The sequence below is a fragment of the Sinohyriopsis cumingii genome, chromosome 18, assembly GCF_028554795.1.
Source record: "Sinohyriopsis cumingii isolate HCF-2022 chromosome 18, ASM2855479v2, whole genome shotgun sequence".
Taxonomy (NCBI): domain Eukaryota; kingdom Metazoa; phylum Mollusca; class Bivalvia; order Unionida; family Unionidae; genus Sinohyriopsis; species Sinohyriopsis cumingii.
This window is the reverse complement of record NC_142978.1, coordinates 14,713,490-14,734,540: the sequence shown is the minus strand read 5'-3', so window position 1 is coordinate 14,734,540 and position 21,051 is coordinate 14,713,490. Positions and strand designations below refer to the sequence as shown.

The 21,051-nt window shown below is 36.1% G+C and overlaps 1 protein-coding gene across 1 annotated transcript in view; it reads right to left on the bottom strand.

The window, feature by feature from the left end:
- LOC149776131 (bifunctional 3'-5' exonuclease/ATP-dependent helicase WRN-like) overlaps nt 1–21,051 on the bottom strand; it is a 202,244-nt gene that overhangs the window by 9,846 nt on the left and 171,347 nt on the right. Inside the window, exon 27 of the mRNA XM_089942399.1 lies at nt 2,967–3,184. Within this exon, the coding sequence (XP_089798525.1) occupies nt 2,967–3,184 (218 nt within the window). The remainder of the gene's footprint in view (nt 1–2,966; nt 3,185–21,051) is intronic.

The window sequence follows — 21,051 nt, the reverse complement described above, 5'->3', positions numbered from 1 at the left end:
AGGCCAAGCTGTATACTCTATAACCCATAGTACACCCATCAATCATACACTAAAATAAAGGGAATTAAAGGTTCTTTGCATTATACCTAAGATATACAAGGTCTTGTTTAAATAGCCAGTATAACCAGTGTGGAAAGCTGGGGAAAATCTTTTTCTTTAAAATCCTAACCCTATGCAGAATATGAAACTGTAGAGTGCCTCCTTACGTGGTGGGGTGGTTAAGAGCAATATTAGGTAATGTTACCAGGTATGTATTCCCTGAGAAGCATTTACTTAAAAATTGGCTTTCTCCTTCAAATATGTTCCCCAGTCAAGTTAATGTTATGAGAACAGGTAATAGGAGGAGGGAATGCTGAGCAACCTACATATAACTTGGGTATCCTTCAAGGGAAGAAAGATTGAATGCCCTATGGTAATGAAAACCCACCCTCCTACTTAAAACAACACACCACATGGTGACATGAATCATTACCACTCTTTAACTTTTGAGATGTCAGAGTGTGCCAAGCATATAACTACTTAAACCACAAAAATCGGTCTTGGAGTGTAATACCTTGCTTTCTAACTTTCGTGGAGAAAGAGTCATTTGCGCTTATCATGACTTGTCTCTGTGTGCTCCAAGTAGTGCTTGAGGGAATGGACAGGATTTTGCATGGTCGTTACTCTGAATGTATTTACAAGAAGCATATGACAACTCTCTGAATGCCCGTTGATGGTGACTGGTTCTTAGCTTCTAAGCCTGATTGCGATACAATGCTCTCCAAACCATTCAATCTGAACTGCACATAGTTTGTTTCAACTGAAAAGGCATGTAAGTCTCTTACCCTGCATGTTGAGATTGAAGCTATCAGGAAACTGGTTTGTAACAACAACAGCTTTTCAGTGACACCTGTGCTAATGACTCAAATTTATCTGACTTGAGCCATGATAAAATGCAGAACATATTCCAGTTTGGAAACATGGTGAAGGAAGCTGGTATATTCAGATCAAAATAGGTTTGTAGGTCTGACTGATCTGCCAACATGACTAATCTGCCAACATGACTGATCTGCCGACATGCCTGAATCTCTTAGGTATTATGGAGCAGTAGCCTTTGATGGTAGCCCACTTTTTCTCACAGATCTGTCAAAGGGGAAAGGGCTTATTTCTCCATATTATTTTTTACAGTTTGCTTCAAAGGGCTTATTTCTCCATATCATTTTTTACAGTTTGCTTAAAGAGGCTTATTTCTTCATATTATTTTTGACAGCTTGCTTAAAAGGGCTTATTTATCCATATTATTTTTACAGCCTACTTAAAAAGGCTTATCTCTCCATATTATTTTTACAGCCTGCTTAAAAGGGCTTATTTCTCCATCTTATTTTTACAGCTTGCTGAAAAGGGCTTATTTCTTCATATTATTTTTACAGCTTGCTTAAATGGGCTTATTTCTCCATATTATTTTTACAGCTTGCTTAAAAGGGCTTATTCCTCCATATTATTTTTACAGCTTGCTTAAAAGGGCTTATTTCTCCATATTATTTTTACAGCTTGCTTAAAAGGGCTTATTTCTCCATATTATTTTTTACAGATTGCTTAAAGGGGCTAATTTCTCGATATTATTTATACAGCTTGCTTAAAAGGGCTTATTTCTCCATATTATTTTTACAGCTTGCTTAAAAGGGCTTATTTCTAAATATTATTTTTTACAGATTGCTTAAAGGGGTTCATATCTACATATTATGCTTCACAACATGCTTGAACCTGCTTATTTCAAAATATGCTTCACAACTTGCTCAAAGTGGCTTATTTCTACATATGATGCTTCACAACTTGCTCAGAGCAACATATTTCTACATATTATGCTTCACAACTTGCTTAAAGTGCTCATATCTCCAAATTATACTTCACAACTTGCTTAAAGGGGCTCATACCTCCATATGCTTCACAACTTGCTTAAAGTGGCATATTTCTCCATATTATGCTTCACAGCTTGCATAAAGTGGCATATTCCTACATATCAACAACTTGCTTAAAGGGGCATATTTCTCCATATTATGCTTCACAACTTGCTTAAAGAGGCTTATTTCTCCATATTCACAACTTGCTTAAAGGAACATATTTCTACATATTACGTTTAACAACTTGCTTAAAGGGGCTTATTTCTCCATATTCACAACTTGCATAAAGGAACATATTTCTCCATATTAAGGTACACAACTTGCATAAAGTGGCATATCTCTCCATATCATGCTTCACAACTTGCTTAAAGTGGCATATTTCTCCATATTATCCTTCACAACTTGCATAAAGTGGCATATTCCTACATATCAACAACTTGCTTAAAGGGGCATATTTCTCCATATTAACAACTTGCTTAAAGAGGCTTATTTCTCCATATTATGCTTCACAACTTGCTTAAAAGGGCTTATTTCTCCATATTCATAACTTGCTTAAAGGGGCTTATTTCTCATATTATGCTTCATGACTTGCTTAAAGAGGCTCATACCTACATAATATACTTCACAATTGGCTTAAAGAGTCTTTATTTCTCTATAGATTTTCACAGCTGACTCTAGTGTGAGATGCTAATGTAATGGAACAAGTTTTATGACCTCAGTGGAAGTACACACAGTCATAAAATGATTAAATACAGGAAACATACAGGAATAATACCTTCACTTTGGAAATTTTTTAAATTCTATCTTAAAATTTCATAAGCTTTCCATTCAATTTATTTACATTATCAAACATGCTTCATCTTATACACATCTGCTGAATCCTTCACATCTACTGAAAACCTTGTTCTTCAAGGTATAGATCTAACCCACTTGGGACTTGGGAAACATTTATAACAGAAAAAATATGATCCCAATAAAAAAATATCGGCCATAGTAATCATTATTCTGCATAATAAAAAAGGTTCAAAATGATTCCCACTTAAACAAATTATCATGTTCAATTTAAGTAGAAATATTTCATCAAACCTGTTGGTCAGAGTTTGTTACTCTTGATGTAGATGGCAGCAGTGATGAAGGTCCTAGCTGACTTCCCTGACTATCTGATGGCTTCCCTAGAACTATCATCCCAGTGTCAAGAACAGTCTCCCCGTAGCGATGAGTTAGCAAAGCAATGACCACTTTGATGTGGTTGTATTCAATATACATGGGAAGGCAGTCTTTGATTTTTGTAAGTCTACTAATATCTGAAAGTAGAAACAAAACTCAACATATAAAAAATTTCACCTTCATTATAGTTATGATGGCATGTCACAGCAACATATAAATTTCACCTTCATTAGTGTTATGATGGCATGTCACAGCAACATATAAATTTCACCTTCATTAGTGTTATGATGGTGTGTCACAGCAACATATAAATTTCACCTTCATTAATGTTATGATGGCGTGTCACAGCAACATATAAATTTCACCTTTGTTAGTGTTATGATGGCATGTCACAGCAACATATAAATTTCACCTTTGTTAGTGTTATGATGGCATGTCACAGCAACATATAAATTTCACCTTCATTAGTGTTATGATGGCATGTCACAGCAACATATAAGTTTCACCTTCATTAGTGTTATGATGGCATGTCAAAGCAACATATAAATTTCACCTTCATTAGTGTTATGATGGCATGTCACAGCAACATATAAATTTCACCTTCGTTAGTGTTATGATGGCATGTCACAGCAACATATAAATTTCACCTTTGTTAGTGTTATGATGGCATGTCACAGCAACATATAAATTTCACCTTCATTAGTGTTATGATGGCATGTCACAGCAACATATAAATTTCACCTCTGTTAGTGTTATGATGGCGTGTCACAGCAACATATAAATTTCACCTTCGTTAGTGTTATGATGGCATGTCACAGCAACATATAAATTTCACCTTCATTAGTGTTATGATGGCATGTCACAGCAACATATAAATTTCACCTCTGTTAGTGTTATGATGGCGTGTCACAGCAACCTAGATATTTCACCTTCATTAGTGTTGTGATGGCGTGTGACAGCAACATATAAATTTCACCTTCATTATAGTTATGATGGCATATCACAGCAACATATAAATTTCACCTTCATTATAGTTATGATGGCATGTCACATCAACATATAAATTTCACCTTTGTTAGTGTAGTCATGGCGTGTCACAGCAACATATAAATTTCACCTTTGTTAGTGTTATGATGGCATGTCAAAGCAACATATAAATTTCACCTTCGTTATTGTAGTGATGGCGTGTCACAGCAACATATAAATTTCACCTTTGTTAGTGTTATGATGGCATGTCACAGCAACATATAAATTTCACCTCTGTTAGTGTTATGATGGCATGTCACAGCAACATATAAATTTCACCTTTGTTAGTGTAGTGATGGTGTGTCACAGCAACATATAAATTTCACCTTCATTATTGTAGTGATGGCGTGTCACAGCAACATATATATTTTACCTTCGTTAGTGTTATGATGGCGTGTCACAGCAACATATAAATTTCACCTTCGTTACTGTAGTGATGGCGTGTCACAGCAACATATAAATTTCACCTTTGTTAGTGTTATGATGGCATGTCACAGCAACATACAAATTTCACCTTCAGTAGTGTTATGATGGTGTGTCACTGCAACATATAAATTTCACCTTCGTTAGTGTTATGATGGCATGTCACAACAACATATAAATTTCACCTTTGTTAGTGTTATGATGGCATGTCACAGCAACATATAAATTTCACCATCATTAGTGTTATGATGGCATGTCACAGCAACATATAAATTTCACCTTCGTTAGTGCTATGATGGCATGTCACAGCAACATATATATTTCACCTTCATTAGTGTAGTGATGGCGTGTCACAGCAACATATAAATTTCACCTTCATTAGTGTAGTGATGGTGTGTCACAACAACATATAAATTTCACCTTCATTAGTGTAGTGATGGCATGTCACAGCAACATATAAATTTCACCTTCATTAGTGTAGTGATGGCGTGTCACAGCAACATATAAATTTCACCTGCGTTAGTGTTATGATGGCATGTCACAGAAACATAAGAAATTCACCTTCGTTAGTGTTATGATGGCATGTCACAGCAACATATAAATTTCACCTTCATTAGTGTTATGATGGCATGTCACAGCAACATATAAATTTCACCTTTGTTAGTGTTATGATGGCGTGTCACAGCAACATATATATTTCACCTTCATTAGTGTAGTGATGGCATGCTACAGCAACATATAAATTTCACCTTCGTTAGTGTTATGATGGCATGTCACAGCAACATATAAATTTCACCTTTGTTAGTGTTATGATGGCATGTCACAGCAACATATATATTTCACCTTCATTAGTGTAGTGATGGCGTGTTACAGCAACATACAAATTTCACCTTCGTTAGTGTTATGATGGCATGTCACAGCAACATATAAATTTCACCTTTGTTAGTGTTATGATGGCATGTCACAGCAACATATATATTTCACCTTCATTAGTTTTGTGATGGCATGTCACAGCAACATATAAATTTCACCTTCGTTAGTGTTATGATGGCATGTCACAGCAACGTATAAATTTCACCTTCATTAGTGTTGTGATGGCATGTCACAGTAACATATAAATTTCACCTTCGTTAGTGTTATGATGGCGTGTCACAGCAACATATAAATTTCACCTTTGTTAGTGTTATGATGGCATGTCACAGCAACATATTTCACTTTCGTTAGTTTTATGATGGCATGTCACAGCAACATATAAATTTCACCTTCGTTATAGTTATGATGGCGTGTCACAGCAACATATAAATTTCACCTTCGTTAGTGTTATGATGGCGTGTCACAGCAACATATAAATTTCACCTTCATTAGTGTAGTGATGGCATGTCACAGCAACATATAAATTTCACCTTCATTAGTGTAGTGATGGCGTGTCACAGCAACATATAAATTTCACCGTCATTAGTGTTGTGATGGCGTGTCACAGCAACATATAAATTTCACCTTCGTTATTGTAGTGATGGCATGTCACAGCAACATATAAATTTCACCTTCATTAGTGTTATGATGGCGTGTGACAGCAACATATAAATTTCACCGTCATTAGTGTTGTGATGGCGTGTCACAGCAACATATAAATTTCACCTTTGTTATAGTTATGATGGCATGTCACAGCAACATATAAATTTCACCTTTGTTAGTGTTGTGATGGCGTGTCACAGCAACATATATAGTTCACCTTCATTAGTGTTGTGATGGCGTGTCACAGCAACATATAAATTTCACCTTCATTAGTGTTATGATGGCATGTCACAGCAACATATAAATTTCACCTTCGTTATTGTAGTGATGGCATGTCAGAGAAACATATAAATTTCACATTTGTTAGTGTTATGATGGCATGTCACAGCAACATATAAATTTCACCTTCATTAGTGTTATGATGGCGTGTCACAGCAACATATAAATTTCACCATCGTTATTGTAGTGATGGCATATCACAGCAACATATAAATTTCACTTTCGTTAGTGTTATGATGACGTGTCACAGCAACATATAAATTTCACCTTCGTTATAGTTATGATGGCATGTCACAGCAACATATAAATTTCACCTTCATTAGTGTTATGATGGCATGTCACAGCAACATATAAATTTCACCTTCGTTATAGTTATGATGGCATGTCACAGCAACATCACTTGTCAATGTCACTGAGTACTGCAAAATCTAATATGTGATAGAACACTGAGGAAAATCACAAAGCAAATATCGTTAAGTACTGTGAAGTCCTATATATTATGTGATGCATCACTGCAGAGTCTTGTATGCAATGTAACACAACACTAATCAACATCGCACTGTAATGTAATAAGTACTTCGAAATCTGCATGATATGTGATAGAACGATTAGCAATATCACAGCAATGTTAGTGTGTTTGGCAAAGTCATATTTTGTGACATGGCACACAGCAGCATCACAAAGCAATGTTATTGAGTACTGCAAAGACTTGCATGTTATGTGACAGAACACTCTGCAATATCAAACAGCAATGTAACTGAGTACAACGAAGTCTTATATATTATATGACAGAACACTCTGTAACATCACACAGCAAAGTTAGTGAGTAAAGTCTGATATGCTGTGACAAAACCCAGCAACATCACAAAAAACAAAGCTATGAAGTACTGCAAAGTTGAATATTTTGCGACACAGCACTCAGCAGCAGTATACAGCAACACTACTGAGTATTGCCAAAAATCACACAGCAATGTCAGTGAATACTGTAAATTCTGAGGGCTGTTCCAATAAACATACATGGTACCCAGGGAAGGCAATTTTTTAAACAATATGTTCTTGGGTACTTTGATTTCACTGAGTTCATATTAAACTGATAAGAAAATTTCAAATTGCATCTACGTGTGAGTACCTCACTTTAAAAGTTCCTTCCCTGTGTCTCATGGATTTTTTAATGACACAGCCCTGATATATTATATGCAAAGTATGTATGAAATTTATTAACATAACTGATTAATACAATATTCTATTCCCTACAAGCTACGCTATTTTCTACAACCTATGTTACTTGCTACTGTCAATGCCTTCTTGCTACAAGCAATGCTACTTACTATATGCTATGCCACTCAATGAATTTGGCCTTCTGACAACAAAGTGTGTTATTTGCTGTAAGATATGCAACTCACTATATGATATGCCACTCAATTAGTTTTGCCTTCTTACAACAAAGTGTTATTTGCTACAAGATATGCTACTTGCTATATGCTATGCCACTCAATTAGATTTGCCTTCTTACAACAGTGTCATTTGCTATAAGATATGCTACTTGCTATATGCTATGGTGGCGCTCTATAGATTCGTATTTTGCATAGGGTTAGGATTTTAAAGAAAAAGAATTTCCCCAGCTTTCCTCACTGGTTATACTGGCTATTTAAAAAAGACCTTGTATATCTTAGGTATAATGCAAAGAACCTTTAATCCCCTTTATTTTGGTGTATGATTGATGGGTGTACTATGGGTTATAGAGTATACAGCTTGGCCTTACTTTAGATGTGCACCTTTCAAAAAAGTGCTAGCTCTACTTGGTCATTTTCACTTCCTCAACTCAGAGGTAAATTGTATAAAAAAAAACCGATAACTTTTTTTACTTTTGATATATTTGGTAATTCATTCATTGCACTTTCAGAAGCTGGTATTGTCTAGTCTGGCAAAATTCATTTTCCCTATTTTAATAGCTGCTATGTATAGTGTACTTTAGACTAATTCAGGCTGATTTTTTAACACAAGGGAGCAGTCATTTTAGTTAGCAGTGTGCTTAAATCATGTAAAATTTCCAAAAGTACAATATCCAAAGAAATATCATCCACATTACATTAATGTAGCACATAGGTATGCCAACATTCTCTCCATTGTGCATGTTTCAAATGCGAACTACTTCACCTTACATACATCACTCTCTCTAAAGTACATATTAATTGGTGAGCGCCCCCATAAAGAGAATATAGGTATTATTATTGTATGATTTAATTATGTTTATATGGCTGAAACATTTAAGTCGCAAGCATCAAAACAATCCTTTTGAATAATTCTCCTGCCTTTCACCCCACAGAACAGTATTTATGAGTGTCAGAATCTCTAACAAGTCTAGCCACCACCCTCCATGATAAAAAGTGAGCTATTTTAAGAATGCACATTACATTTTGTAAACATAGCAACCAATGTTATGCTGAATGACAGGAACATGAAACTAGCCAGAATTATTTCTGAGATATCAACAATGAATTTTACAATTTGAAAAGGGAGGTAACTCATCAGGTTCATAAAGGTCAAAGGTCAAAGTGTAAAATATTTGCCTATTGTTTAATATGGAAGAAGCAAATTCACTTTCTCATTATTTTTTTATTTCATTGCAAATAAATGAAAAGAAACATTTTCACCATATATTTCTGTCACTTACTGCAACAGTTTTAAATTTAAGTTGACTTTATTCCTATATTCTAAGACTTCTAATTTCCCCATAATTAAGGTCACTACTCACACAAACATACCTCATGGCAAATTATGTAAGCAACAGCAAAATGATCATAATTAGCTTATTTTCATGCTTAACATCAATATGAATGTACCATTTTATTCTGAACATCACACATAATTATATGAAAATAAAAAAAATAATTGCAAACATTTTTATATTTGCTTTAAGGTGGCGCTCTACAGATTCGTATTTTGCATAGGGTTAGCATTTTAAAGAAAAAGAATTTCCCCAGCTTTCCTCACTGGTTATACTGGCTATTTAAAAAAGACCTTGTATATCTTAGGTATAATGCAAAGAACCTTTAATTCCCTTTATTTTGGTGTATGATTGATGGGTGTACTATGGGTTATAGAGTATACAGCTTGGCCTTACTTTAGATGTGCACCTTTCAAAAAAGTGCTAGCTCTACTTGGTCATTTTCACTTCCTCAACTTCAGAGGTAAATTGTATAAAAAAGAGCCGTTAACTTTTTTTACATTTGATATATTTGGTAATTCATTCATTGCACTTTCAGAAGCTGGTATTGTCTAGTCTGGCAAAATTCATTTTCCCTATTTTAATAGCTGCTGTGTATAGTGTACTTTAAACTAATTCAGGCTGATTTTTTAACACAAGGGAGCAGTCATTTTAGTTAGCAGTGTGCTTAAATCATGTAAAATTTCCAAAAGTACAATATCCAAAGAAATATCATCCACATTACATTAATGTAGCATATAGGTATGCCAACATTCTCTCCATTGTGCATGTTTTAAATGCAAACTACTTCACCTTACATACGTCACTCTCTCTAAAGTACATATCAATTGGTGAGCGCCCCCTATGCTACTGAGTTAGCTTTGCCTTCTTACAACAGTGTTATATGTTAAGATATGCTACTTGCTATACGCTATGCCACTCAATTTGCTATGCCTTCTTACAACAAAGTGTTATTTGCTATAAGATATGCTACTTGCTATACGCTATGCTACTCAATTAGCTATGCCTTCTTACAACAAAGTGTTATTTGCTATAAGATATGCTACTTGCTATATGCTATGCCACTTAATTAGCTTTGCCTCCTTACAACAGTGTTATTTGTTAAGATATGCTACTTGCTATATGCTATGCCACTCAATTAGCTTTGCCTTCTTACAACAAAGTGTTATTTGCTAAGATATGCTACTTTCTAAAAGCTGTGCTACTTACTATATGCTATGCCACTTACTGAATAATTCACAATATAGTACCTGGTATATGCAGCTCTTTGTGCATAATGCTATTCAACAAGTTTCATAAAACTCATATAAAATGAAAACCAGTGTAAAATCCTTAGTGTAAAAGCAGGGTATAAAACAAATTACTGGTGATGGGTACAACACAAAGGGACCCACTAATCACAGTGTCTTCCAAGCAACAGCCCTTACTGACAAAGGCCATAACTCTATCTGAAATGCAGTAGGTAAGACACATAGGTCTATGAAATTTTTTACATCAAATTGCATCATGGTCCTCGCGCTATGCTGGTTGCAATCAAACACCCATGCTAAGATATGAGGTTCATTGTCAAGGGCCATAACTCTATCATGGTCCTTGAGCTATGCTGGTTGCAATCAAACACCCATGCTAAGATATGAAGTTCACTGTCAAGGGCCATAAATCTATCCTGGTCCTTGAGCTATGCTGGTTGCAATCAAACACCCATGCTAAGATATGAGGTTCATTGTCAAGGGCCATAACTCTATCAAGGTCCTTGAGCTATGCTGGTTGCAATCAAACACCCATGCTAAGAATATGAAGTTCACTGTCAAGGGCCATAACTCTATAAAACAAGTCCTCTTTGGTACTAAATCAATTTCCTGAGATGCAAGATAACCGTTTTTTCTGTCCTTTTATTCTTTTATCTGCTGAGTACTGAAACATCTCTGACATTATTGAGAAAGTAAATCTTATAGTAAATTATGCTTCTCTGAAAATATTGACCCAATCACAGTCACATTAGGAAAGTCTTTCTGCTATTTCTGGAATCCACTAGCTTTTATCTCTGAGATCTCTCATTCCAAAGGGCCCAATTCGAACTGGTAGGACCTATGTCCGCAGCTCAACAGATTACCCTTCCAGGTTGATTGACAGACATGGCTTCAGGACTTCTGCTGGATTTGCGGGGGCGGGAGATTTTTTCCCCTATTTGAAGCTGCACCCCAACAGATGGAGTCCCCTCCAGTCAGGTTACCTAGAAGCTGTCTCACATACCTTAGGGGACTGGAGGTGGTATCTCTGGGGTAAGGGGATGTACCTGCCTCCACCTATTACATATTCTCCTAAGGTATTATGATTAGTTAACATATTTAAAGAAGAAAGCAATTTTTTTCCCTGCAATATGTTTTTGTTGGAGAATATTTTCCCAATCATAATACACAAACACCCTCCCAGCCTCCCCACAGTTATGTCCATAGAGATTGTGCATTCTGTTCTAGTTGTAGAAGAGAGGTTCTCAGACTTAGCCGCCAATTCTTACACCAAAGGAGAGATCACTCTGCCCAACTTCCACATAGGTCAGCAGACAACTTTTAGTTCCATTTAGCTGAAAGTAGTATCTGGGAGAGCTGGATCTGCAAGGTAGTAGTTGTTCTCCTAAGGAATTATGATTGGGTAACGTATTTAAAGAAGAAATGCTTAATATCCAGCCTCTATGTGGACAACTGTGTAGGAGCATAATGAATGCTCTAATTGATGGATGAAAGTCTCTGTGTAGGAGCATAATGAATGCTCTAACTGATGGATGAAAGTCTCTGTGTAGGAGCATAATGAATGCTATAATTGATGGATGAAATTCTCTATGTAGGAGCATAATGAATGCTCTAACTGATGGATGAAATTCTCTGTGTAGGAGCATAATGAATGCTCTAATTGATGGATGAAATTCTCTGTGTAGGAGCATAATGAATGCTCTGTGTAGGAGCATAATGAATGTTTTAATTGATAGATGAAATTCTCTGTAGGAGCATAATGAATGCTCTAACTGATGGATGAAATTCTCTGTGTAGGAGCATAATGAATGCTCTAATTGATGGATGAAATTCTCTGTGAAGGATCATAAAGAATGCTCTAATTGATGGATGAAATTCTCTGTGAAGGAGCACAATGAATGCTCTAATTAATGGATGAAATTCTCTGTGTAGCAGCATAATGAATGCTCTAACTGATGGATGAAATTCTCTGTGTAGGAGCATAATGAATGCTCTAATTGATGGATGAAATTCTCTGTGTAGGAGCATAATGAATGCTCTAATTGATGGATGAAATTCTCTGTGTAGGAGCATAATGAATGCTCTAACCGATGGATGAAATTCTCTGTGTAGGAGCATAATGAATGCTCTAATTGATGGATGAAATTCTCTGTGTAGGAGCATAATGAATGCTCTAACTGATGGATGAAATTCTCTGTGTAGGAGCATAATGAATGCTCTAATTGATGGATGAAATTCTCTGTGAAGGATCATAAAGAATGCTCTAATTGATGGATGAAATTCTCTGTGAAGGAGCACAATGAATGCTCTAATTGATGGATGAAATTCTCTGTGTAGGAGCACAATGAATGCTCTAATTGATGGATGAAATTCTCTGTGTAGGAGCATAATGAATGCTCTAATTGATGGATGAAATTCTCTGTGTAGGAGCATAATGAATGCTCTAACCGATGGATGAAAGTCTCTGTGTAGGAGCATAATGAATGCTCTGTGTAGGAGCATAATGAATGTTCTAATTGATAGATGAAATTCTCTGTAGGAGCATAATGAATGCTCTAACTGATGGATGAAATTCTCTGTGTAGAAGCATAATGAATGCTCTAATTGATGGATGAAATTTTCTGTGAAGGATCATAAAGATTGCTCTAATTGATGGATGAAATTCTCTGTGAAGGAGCACAATGAATGCTCTAATTGATGGATGAAATTCTCTGTGTAGGAGCATAATGAATGCTCTAATTGATGGATGAAATTCTCTGTGTAGGAGCATAATGAATGCTCTAATTGATGGATGAAATTCTCTGTGTAGGAGCATAATGAATGCTCTAACCGATGGATGAAATTCTCTGTGTAGGAGCATAATGAATGCTCTAATTGATGGATGAAATTCTCTGTGTAGGAGCATAATGAATGCTCTAAATGATGGATGAAATTCTCTGTGTAGGAGCATAATGAATGCTCTAAATGACGGATGAAATTCTCTGTGTAGCAGCATAATGAATGCTCTAACTTATGGATGAAATTCTCTGTGAAGGAGCACAATGAATGCTCTAATTGATGGATGAAATTCTCTGTGAAGGAGCACAATGAATGCTCTAATTGATGGATGAAATTCTCTGTGTAGGAGCCTAATGAATGCTCTAATTGATGGATGAAATTCTCTGTAGGAGCATAATGAATGCTCTAAATGATGGATGAAATTCTCTGTGAAGGAGCACAATGAATGCTCTAATTGATGGATGAAATTGTCTGTGTAGGAGCCTAAAGAATGCTCTAAATGATGGATGAAATTCTCTGTGTAGGAGCATAATGAATGCTCTAATTGATGGATGAAATTCTCTGTGAAGGACCACAATCAATGCTCTAAATGATGGATGAAATTCTCTGTGTAGGAGCCTAATTAATGCTCTAACTGATGGATGAAATTCTCTGTGTAGGAGCCTAATCAATGCTCTAAATGACGGATGAAATTCTCTGTGTAGGAACGTAATGAATGCTCTAATTGATGGATGAAATTCTCTGTGTAGGAGCCTAATGATTGTTCTAAATGACGGATGAAATTCTCTGTGTAGGAGCATAATGAATGCTCTAATTGATGGATGAAATTCTCTGTGTAGGAGCCTAATGAATGCTCTAAATGATGGATGAAATTCTCTGTGAAGGAGCCTAATGAATGCTCTAATTGATGGATGAAATTCTCTGTGTAGGAGCCTAATGAATGCTCTAAATGATGGATGAAATTCTCTGTGAAGGAGCACAATGAATGCTCTAATTGATGGATGAAATTCTCTGTGTAGGAGCCTAAAGAATGCTCTAAATGATGGATGAAATTCTCTGTGTAGGAGCATAATGAATGCTCTAATTGATGGATGAAATTCTCTGTGAAGGACCACAATCAATGCTCTAAATGATGGATGAAATTCTCTGTGTAGGAGCACAATGAATGCTCTAAATGATGGATGAAATTCTCTATGTAGGAGCCTAATGAATGTTCTAACTGATGGATGAAATTCTCTATGTAGGAGCCTAATGAATGCTCTAAATGATGGATGAAATTCTCTGTGAAGGAGCCTAATGAATGCTCTAATTGATGGATGAAATTCTCTGTGTAGGAGCATAATGAATGCTCTAATTGATGGATGAAATTCTCTGTGTAGGAGCATAATGAATGCTCTAAATGTAGATGAAATTCTCTGTGAAGGAGCATAATGAATGCTCTAACTGATGGATGAAATTCTCTGTGAAGGAGCACAATGAATACTCTAAGTGGTGGATGAAATTCTCTGTGTAGGAGCCTAATGAATGCTCTAAATGTAGATGAAATTCTCTGTGAAGGAGCCTAATGAATGCTCTAACTGATGGATGAAATTCTCTGTGAAGGAGCACAATGAATGCTCTAAGTGGTGGATGAAATTCTCTGTGTAGGAGCCTAATGAATGCTCTAAATGATGGATAAAATTCTCTGTGTAGGAGCATAATGAATGCTCTAATTGATGGATGAAATTCTCTGTGAAGGAGCACAATGAATGCTCTAATTGATGGATGAAATTCTCTGTGTAGGAGCATAATGAATGCTCTAACTGATGGATGAAATTCTCTGTGTAGGAACCTAATGAATACTCTAAGTCATGGATGAAATTCTCTGTGAAGGAGCACAATGAATGCTCTAAGTGGTGGATGAAATTCTCTGTGTAGGAGCATAATGAATGCTCTAAATGATGGATGAAATTCTCTGTCTAGGAGCATAATGAATGCTCTAACTGATGGATGAAATTCTCTGTGAAGGAGCACAATGAATGCTCTAATTGATGATGAAATTCTCTGTGTAGGAGCATAATGAATGCTCTAACTGATGGATGAAATTCTCTGAAAGAGCACAATGACTGCTCTAATTGATGGATGAAATTCTCTGTGTAGGAGCATAATGAATGCTCTAACTGATGGATGAAATTCTCTGTGAAGGAGCACAATGAATGCTCTAATTGATGGATGAAATTCTCTGTGTAGGAGCATAATGAATGCTCTAATTGATAAATGAAATTCTCCAAACACTAGTTAGCAAGAACAAATTCAAATGATTATGCATGTGTATTGAAGGACACTGTGGGGTCCTGCACCCAGAAATTGTTTTACAGTCAAAAGTTTTCTGGGCAAATCCAGTACAGATAAAAAAAAGAGCTGAAACAAAACCCATAAATGGCTCAAATAGGTATAGTATACAATCTTCATACCAAATGGTATCCGTAAATGATGAATGGTTCTTCAGCTGTGCCAGTTACAACATTCGTGTTAAGATTTCAATAGTTAAGGGCCATAACTCTGTCTAAAATAAACCCCATTAATGGCGTATCTTGGCTTATGCAACAATGTACACATCAAATTGCATCAAAATATGTGGAATGGTTTCTGAGCTATGATGATTACAAGGATTTGCTACTGGGTAATATAAATCTGAATAAAAAATGTCAGTAATTCTGTTAAAATTGTACCTTAATAGATGCAACCTTAACAGTTACATCTATGTGCCATAGGCAATTTACCTACTAAATGACATCCAATTATATGTAAGGGTTGAAGAGCTTTGGTTGTTATGACAAGTGGGAATGGCTGGACGGAACAAAATGACATGACCAAAAAGGTCATTACTGTAGGATTCCTGAAACTCAATTTGAGGCTCTAATTAGGTATACAAATATGTCAAGCTCTTCCTTTAAAAAGCAAATTATACATGCATGCAGAACAAATTTCTGAAGATAAAAAAAAGTAATCTTAAACACAAACGTTGCTGAATTCTTAAACATTATGCTTCCTGCTGTCAATAAAGAAAACTGTTACAAATTTCTCATGCATCTGTTGTTGCTGTTGTAGCGTTTAACGCCATTTTTCAGCATACAATAGGCTATACATGGGGGCCAGTATTAATGGTGGAGGAAAAACCCAGGAAAACCCAGGAAAGAACCACCGACCTACGAGAAGCTACTGGCAAGCTTTTACACATACCCACATTGGCTGAATCCAAGACACGAACCCATGCATCTGTAAATCTATGCATGTATGTATGCATAGGGTTTTCATGACATATCAGCACAATACTGGTTATAAAGTGTTCACTATAAGTTCTAAAAATTGTAAGATAAACAATTGGCAAAACATGTTTTAGGAGATAAATCCTTCCAAACTTTTACAAAATGAAAGATGAAAGGTAATAAAGTCTTTCAAATTATTTACAAGGTATACAAACGATAAAGGTAAAGATGTTAATGATCTCTGCAAGGTAAATAAAGATACAAGATAAATTTAAAAGATATAAAATACTTCAATAATAAGGTTCATCTTTGCTATATAAACTGCTTTCTCTCAGAAAGTCTATGATCTTCTCCAGTGGTAAATCATGATGTTTCTTATTCAAGATCACATCTGACCCGATGGAAGCTGATAACTCGACAATAAGAATGCTGTTCCATGGCAGGGTATGCACAAATCTCTGCTACAGTACACTCCATCACAAGTGTTGAACACATTAATGTGCTTCCGATGTAATAATCCATGTATAAATTGGTGTATAAACCAGTGTATAAATGGGTGTATAAATCAGTGTATAAATGGGTGTATAAATCACTACATGTAACTAACTACAGTCATCATTAACTATGCATATTTGTACCAACTGATACTTGATACTCAAAGAAAGTCAAACAAGGAAAATCTGTGAACTATGCTGATTTTGTTGTGACTCAAACTTTATAATCTTCATATAAAGTTAGGCAAAAATCTATCACCTGTGCAGATTTGTAATGATTCATACTTTATACTTCTCATAAAATGTAAGCAAAAATCTACGAACTAGGTAGATTTTACAGTGGTTTATACTTTTTACAGTTCTCAGTCATTTATATGACGTCTATCGGTAATGATGGAAAGGATCCAACCATGAAACTGACTGTGGTCCATATAGTCAGTGGATGACAATTACATAACCCAACCAGTCTAGATAACTAGAAGTCATTGTTGGGCAAGTGAAATATTACATAACCCAAACAGTCTAGATAACTAAAAGTCACTCTTGGGCAAGTGAAAAATTACATAACCCAACCAGTCTAGATAACTAAAAGTCACTCTTGGGCAAGTGAAAAATTACATAACCCAACCAGTCTAGATAACTAAAAGTCATTGTTATGCAAGTGATAAATTACATAACCCAACCAGTCTAGATAACTAGAAGTCACTCTTGGGCAAGTGAAAAATTACATAACCCAACCAGTCTAGATAACTAAAAGTCATTGTTGGGCAAGTGAAAAATTACATAACCCAACCAGTCTAGATAACTAGAAGTCACTCTTGGGCAAGTGAAAAATTACATAACCCAACCAGTCTAGATAACTAAAAGTCATTGTTGGGCAAGTGAAAAATTACATAACCCAACCAGTCTAGATAACTAAAAGTCATTGTTGGGCAAGTAATTTAGTCATTGTTGGGCAAGTGAAAAATTACATAACCCAACCAGTCTAGATAACTAAAAGTCATTGTTGGGCAAGTGAAATATAATGCAATAGCACAATTTTTACACTGAAAAAAGAAAATTAAATATGGAGGCCATATTTGTCACATCACACTTGGTTTTATCAATATAATGTTATATATTACAGTTATCTGTTTTTATCAACAATCTGGCCCCTCCTCTTAAATTGGATAACACTGTTGCACTGACCCAGCTTGAATCTGAACCAGCTACTTTAAAAGATAATGAGAGGACTGTGTCACATTTGAATTTACCGTACCATCACTACAGACTGCACTGCATCACATTTGAATGTGTCATACAATCATGACTGGCTGTACGACTTCTGTATCACATTTGAATGTACCAAACAATCACTACAGGCTGTATGATTATTTACCAAACAATCACTACAGGCTGTTTGATTATGTACCATACACTCACTACAGGCTGTATGATTATGTACCATACACTCACTACAGGCTGTATGATTATGTACCATACACTCACTACAGGCTGTATGATTATGTACCATACACTCACTACAGGCTGTATGATTATGTACCATACACTCACTACAGGCTGTAAGATTATGTACCATACACTCACTACAGGCTGTATGATTATGTACCATACACTCACTACAGGCTGTATGATTATGTACCATACACTCACTACAGGCTGTATGATTATGTACCATACACTCACTACAGGCTGTAAGATTATGTACCATACACTCACTACAGGCTGATTATGTACCATACACTCACTACAGGCTGTAAGATTATGTACCATACACTCACTACAGGCTGTATGATTATGTACCATACACTCACTAAAGGCTGTAAGATTATGTACCATACATTCACTTCAGGCTGTATGACTATGTACCATACACTCACTACAGGCTGTAAGATTATGTACCCTACACTCACTAAAGGGGGTCTAAAGCGCTCTCCATTACGGATCACTGCCATCTCACCTCTGTCTGCATGGATTCAAGTCTCAGATTCGGCTAATGTGGGTATGTGAGAAAACTTGCCAGTAGCTTCTCGTGGGTCGGTGGTTCTTTCCGGGGTTTTCCCTGATTCTTCCTCCACCATTAATACTGGCCGCCATGCATAGCTTAAAGTGTGCTGAAAAATGGCGTTAAACCCTACAACAACAACAACAAACTCACTAAAGGCTGTATGATTATGTACCATACACTCACTACAGCTGTAAGATATACATCATACTATCCCTAAAAGCTGTAAGATTATGTACCATAAAATCACTACAGGCTGTATATATACCTGTACAAATCCTGTAACTCAATCTTTTAGGAGGAGTAAATAACTGAACAACAAGATTGTTGCAAAGGATTCGTCAATTATATCAGATTTGACATGAAACCCAAGTTAAGTTTGTGCCTTCTTATAATATCAGTGATGACCCATCCAACATGTAACCTGAGTTAAGCTTGCTCCTTCTAATAATATCAGTGATGACCAATCCAACATGTAACCTGAGTTAAGCTTGCTCCTTCTAATAATATCAGTGATGACCCATCCAACATGTAACCTGAGTTAAGCTTGTGCCTTCTTATAATATCAGTGATGACCCATCCAACATGTAACCTGAGTTAAGCTTGCTCCTTCTAATAATATCAGTGATGACCAATCCAACACGTAACCTGAGTTAAGCTTGTGTCTTCTTATAATATCAGTGATGACCCATCCAACATGTAACCCGAGTTAAGCTTGCTCCTTCTAATAATATCAGTGATGACCAATCCAACATGTAACCTGAGTTAAGCTTGTGCCTTCTTATAATATCAGTGATGACCCATCCAACATGTAACCTGAGTTAAGCTTGCTCCTTCTAATAATATCAGTGATGACCCATCCAACATGTAACCTGAGTTAAGCTTGTGCCTTCTTATAATATCAGTGATGACCCATCCAACATGTAACCTGAGTTAAGCTTGTGCCTTCTAATAATATCAGTGATGACCCATTCAACATGTAACCTGAGTTAAGCTTGAGCCTTCTTATAATATCAGTGATGACCCATCCAACATGTAACCTGAGTTAAGCTTGCTCCTTCTAATAATATCAGTGATGACCCATCCAACATGTAACCTGAGTTAAGCTTGTGCCTTCTTATAATATCAGTGATGACCCATCCAACATGTAACCTGAGTTAAGCTTGTGCCTTCTAATAATATCAGTGATGACCAATCCAACATGTAACCTGAGTTAAGCTTGTGCCTTCTTATAATATCAGTGATGACCCATCCAACATGTAACCTGAGTTAAGCTTGTGCCTTCTTATAATATCAGTGATGACCAATCCAACATGTAACCTGAGTTAAGCTTGCTCCTTCTAATAATATCAGTGATGACCAATCCAACATGTAACCTGAGTTAAGCTTGTGCCTTCTTATAATATCAGTGATGACCAATCCAACATGTAACCTGAGTTAAGCTTGTGCCTTCTAATAATATCAGTGATGACCAATCCAACATGTAACCTGAGTTAAGCTTGTGCCTTCTTATAATATCAGTGATGACCAATCCAACATGTAACCTGAGTTAAGCTTGTGCCTTCTTATAATATCAGTGATGACCAATCCAACATGTAACCTGAGTTAAGCTTGTGCCTTCTTATAATATCAGTGATGACCCATCCAACATGTAACCTGAGTTAAGCTTGTGCCTTCTAATAATATCAGTGATGACCCATTCAACATGTAACCTGAGTTAAGCTTGAGCCTTCTTATAATATCAGTGATGACCCATCCAACATGTAACCTGAGTTAAGCTTGCTCCTTCTAATAATATCAGTGATGACCCATCCAACATGTAACCTGAGTTAAGCTTGTGCCTTCTTATAATATCAGTGATGACCCATCCAACATGTAACCTGAGTTAAGCTTGTGCCTTCTAATAATATCAGTGATGACCAATCCAACATGTAACCTGAGTTAAGCTTGTGCCTTCTTATAATATCAGTGATGACCCATCCAACATGTAACCTGAGTTAAGCTTGTGCCTTCTTATAATATCAGTGATGACCAATCCAACATGTAACCTGAGTTAAGCTTGCTCCTTCTAATAATATCAGTGATGACCAATCCAACATGTAACCTGAGTTAAGCTTGTGCCTTCTTATAATATCAGTGATGACCAATCCAACATGTAACCTGAGTTAAGCTTGTGCCTTCTAATAATATCAGTGATGACCAATCCAACATGTAACCTGAGTTAAGCTTGTGCCTTCTTATAATATCAGTGATGACCA